The sequence below is a fragment of the Oncorhynchus gorbuscha genome, linkage group LG23 (assembly GCF_021184085.1).
Source record: "Oncorhynchus gorbuscha isolate QuinsamMale2020 ecotype Even-year linkage group LG23, OgorEven_v1.0, whole genome shotgun sequence".
In the NCBI taxonomy this organism is placed as follows: Eukaryota; Metazoa; Chordata; class Actinopteri; order Salmoniformes; family Salmonidae; genus Oncorhynchus; species Oncorhynchus gorbuscha.
This window is the reverse complement of record NC_060195.1, coordinates 43,271,875-43,273,465: the sequence shown is the minus strand read 5'-3', so window position 1 is coordinate 43,273,465 and position 1,591 is coordinate 43,271,875. Positions and strand designations below refer to the sequence as shown.

Here is a 1,591-nt window from a genome sequence, read left to right as displayed (position 1 = left end):
CACAGAACTACATGTAATGCATAGGCTACCTGATATAGATTAGTTCCTTTACTAAATACGGTTAATAAATGCCTATTAAATATGTGGAACAATAAACTCATTTTCAATTAACGGGCGTGCATGTATTTTAACCTAGGTCATGTCTATCATAGAGATGAAAAGCTATTGCAAATGGATACCATATTTGACGAAAGATAATAGAACTGTCTTGAATTTGATTAAAATACGTAATTACAATGGATACTCCCAGTGCCTACTTGTCATGCAAGACATTACGCGCGCCTGTGTCAATGGAGCATCACTGTGACTTACTGTTACTGTGGAAACCAACTTTACCTTGTCATTTCTCACACAGAGAAGATGAACGCTAATCCACATAAGATATTATTTTACAAACAGCCTACTTGTCCATGTCTTTCCACAACAGATGTGGTTTCACCGATTTAAATAAACTCACAAATTACGCGCTAATTGAGTGGTTCCAAGCACCGTTTCTAAGTAGCATAATTGAATCCATCAATTGATAGTTTTGCTGTGTTTTCCATTGGTATATTTGAAGGGGATGACAATTGATTTCATTGTTAACTTTGTAAAGAGACCTGACATAGGCTACATTTGTTACTTACAACAATTGGTGACGGCAAAACTGTTTGCTACTTCCAGATTGTCAATATGGGGCGTCAATCTGAATTCGGGTGTGCCGAATAGACCCATTCCTATCCGAAATGCACTGTATTCCTGATCAGCACCCCTTGGAAAGAGTCCACCTGTAATAGAAACAATTGGACATCTCAATATACTTGTGTATAGCATTTTCCAAAATGTTATATTGTTGATGTATTTGATTTAATTTGCATGACCAGCTTTCATCATGCATTGGCAAAATCCCTAGCCTACTTGCGGGACATATGTCCCAAAAATATAGGCTATCCTTCAAATGAACGAATTTGCTTGATACATACCAATTTGTACACTTTGAGAGCCACCAAGCACCAAACCCCATAAAACAGGTAGAACGAAAACCGATAAATTCATAAACTTAGGCATTTCCATGAAAAAAAGTGCCCACGTCCACCCAAGAATGGAGATATTCATTGTTTCTCAACAATAGTCTATGTTAGATCCGACACATATCGGCGACTTGATGTCGGGAAAAATGCACTGGTGAGTATTTTCTGCAGGTGTTTTTTTTAATAGAAAACGAGGGCTCCTGCTCCAGGTCCAACAGTGAAGGAATGCTATAATGTAAATTAACCGTCTCTTCCGGTCCTCCTCCTTGCGCTGTCCGCCTGCGAGTCGTAGATACCTCCTTTAAGCACTGGAACAATGCTCGTCTTCGCTCCGTGCGCTGGAGATCCTTTCAGCATCATGGACAAGTGACGAATGTTAATGAGAAGCGTAAAGACACGAGAGGAGCCGAGCGTGCGCTCCACTTCAGTGCCTCGCGACTCATTAGTGCGTGTGTGTGTGTGTACATGTTTGTTCAGCATGTATATAATAGATGAAATGTGTGCCCTTGACGTTACATTTTTGAACTACGAGTCATGGCAAACCATGAGACAATCTCATTATCTCAGGGGTTTGGTTCGTG

The 1,591-nt window shown here is 40.1% G+C and overlaps 1 protein-coding gene across 13 annotated transcripts in view; it reads right to left on the bottom strand.

The window, feature by feature from the left end:
- Positions 1 to 1,362, bottom strand: part of LOC124011119 (glutamate receptor 2-like) — a 69,570-nt gene extending 68,208 nt beyond the window's left edge. For all 13 annotated transcript variants that reach the window (XR_006834550.1, XR_006834549.1, XM_046324163.1 and 10 more), the window contains exons 1-2: positions 963 to 1,362; positions 627 to 767 (exon numbers count right to left, since the gene is read on the bottom strand). Coding sequence is in view for 11 of the 13 variants with exons in the window: in XM_046324163.1 (XP_046180119.1) it covers positions 627 to 767; positions 963 to 1,095 (274 nt within the window). In the remaining 2 variants the exon portion in view is untranslated. The remainder of the gene's footprint in view (positions 1 to 626; positions 768 to 962) is intronic.
- Between the last annotated feature and the right edge of the window lie 229 nt (positions 1,363 to 1,591).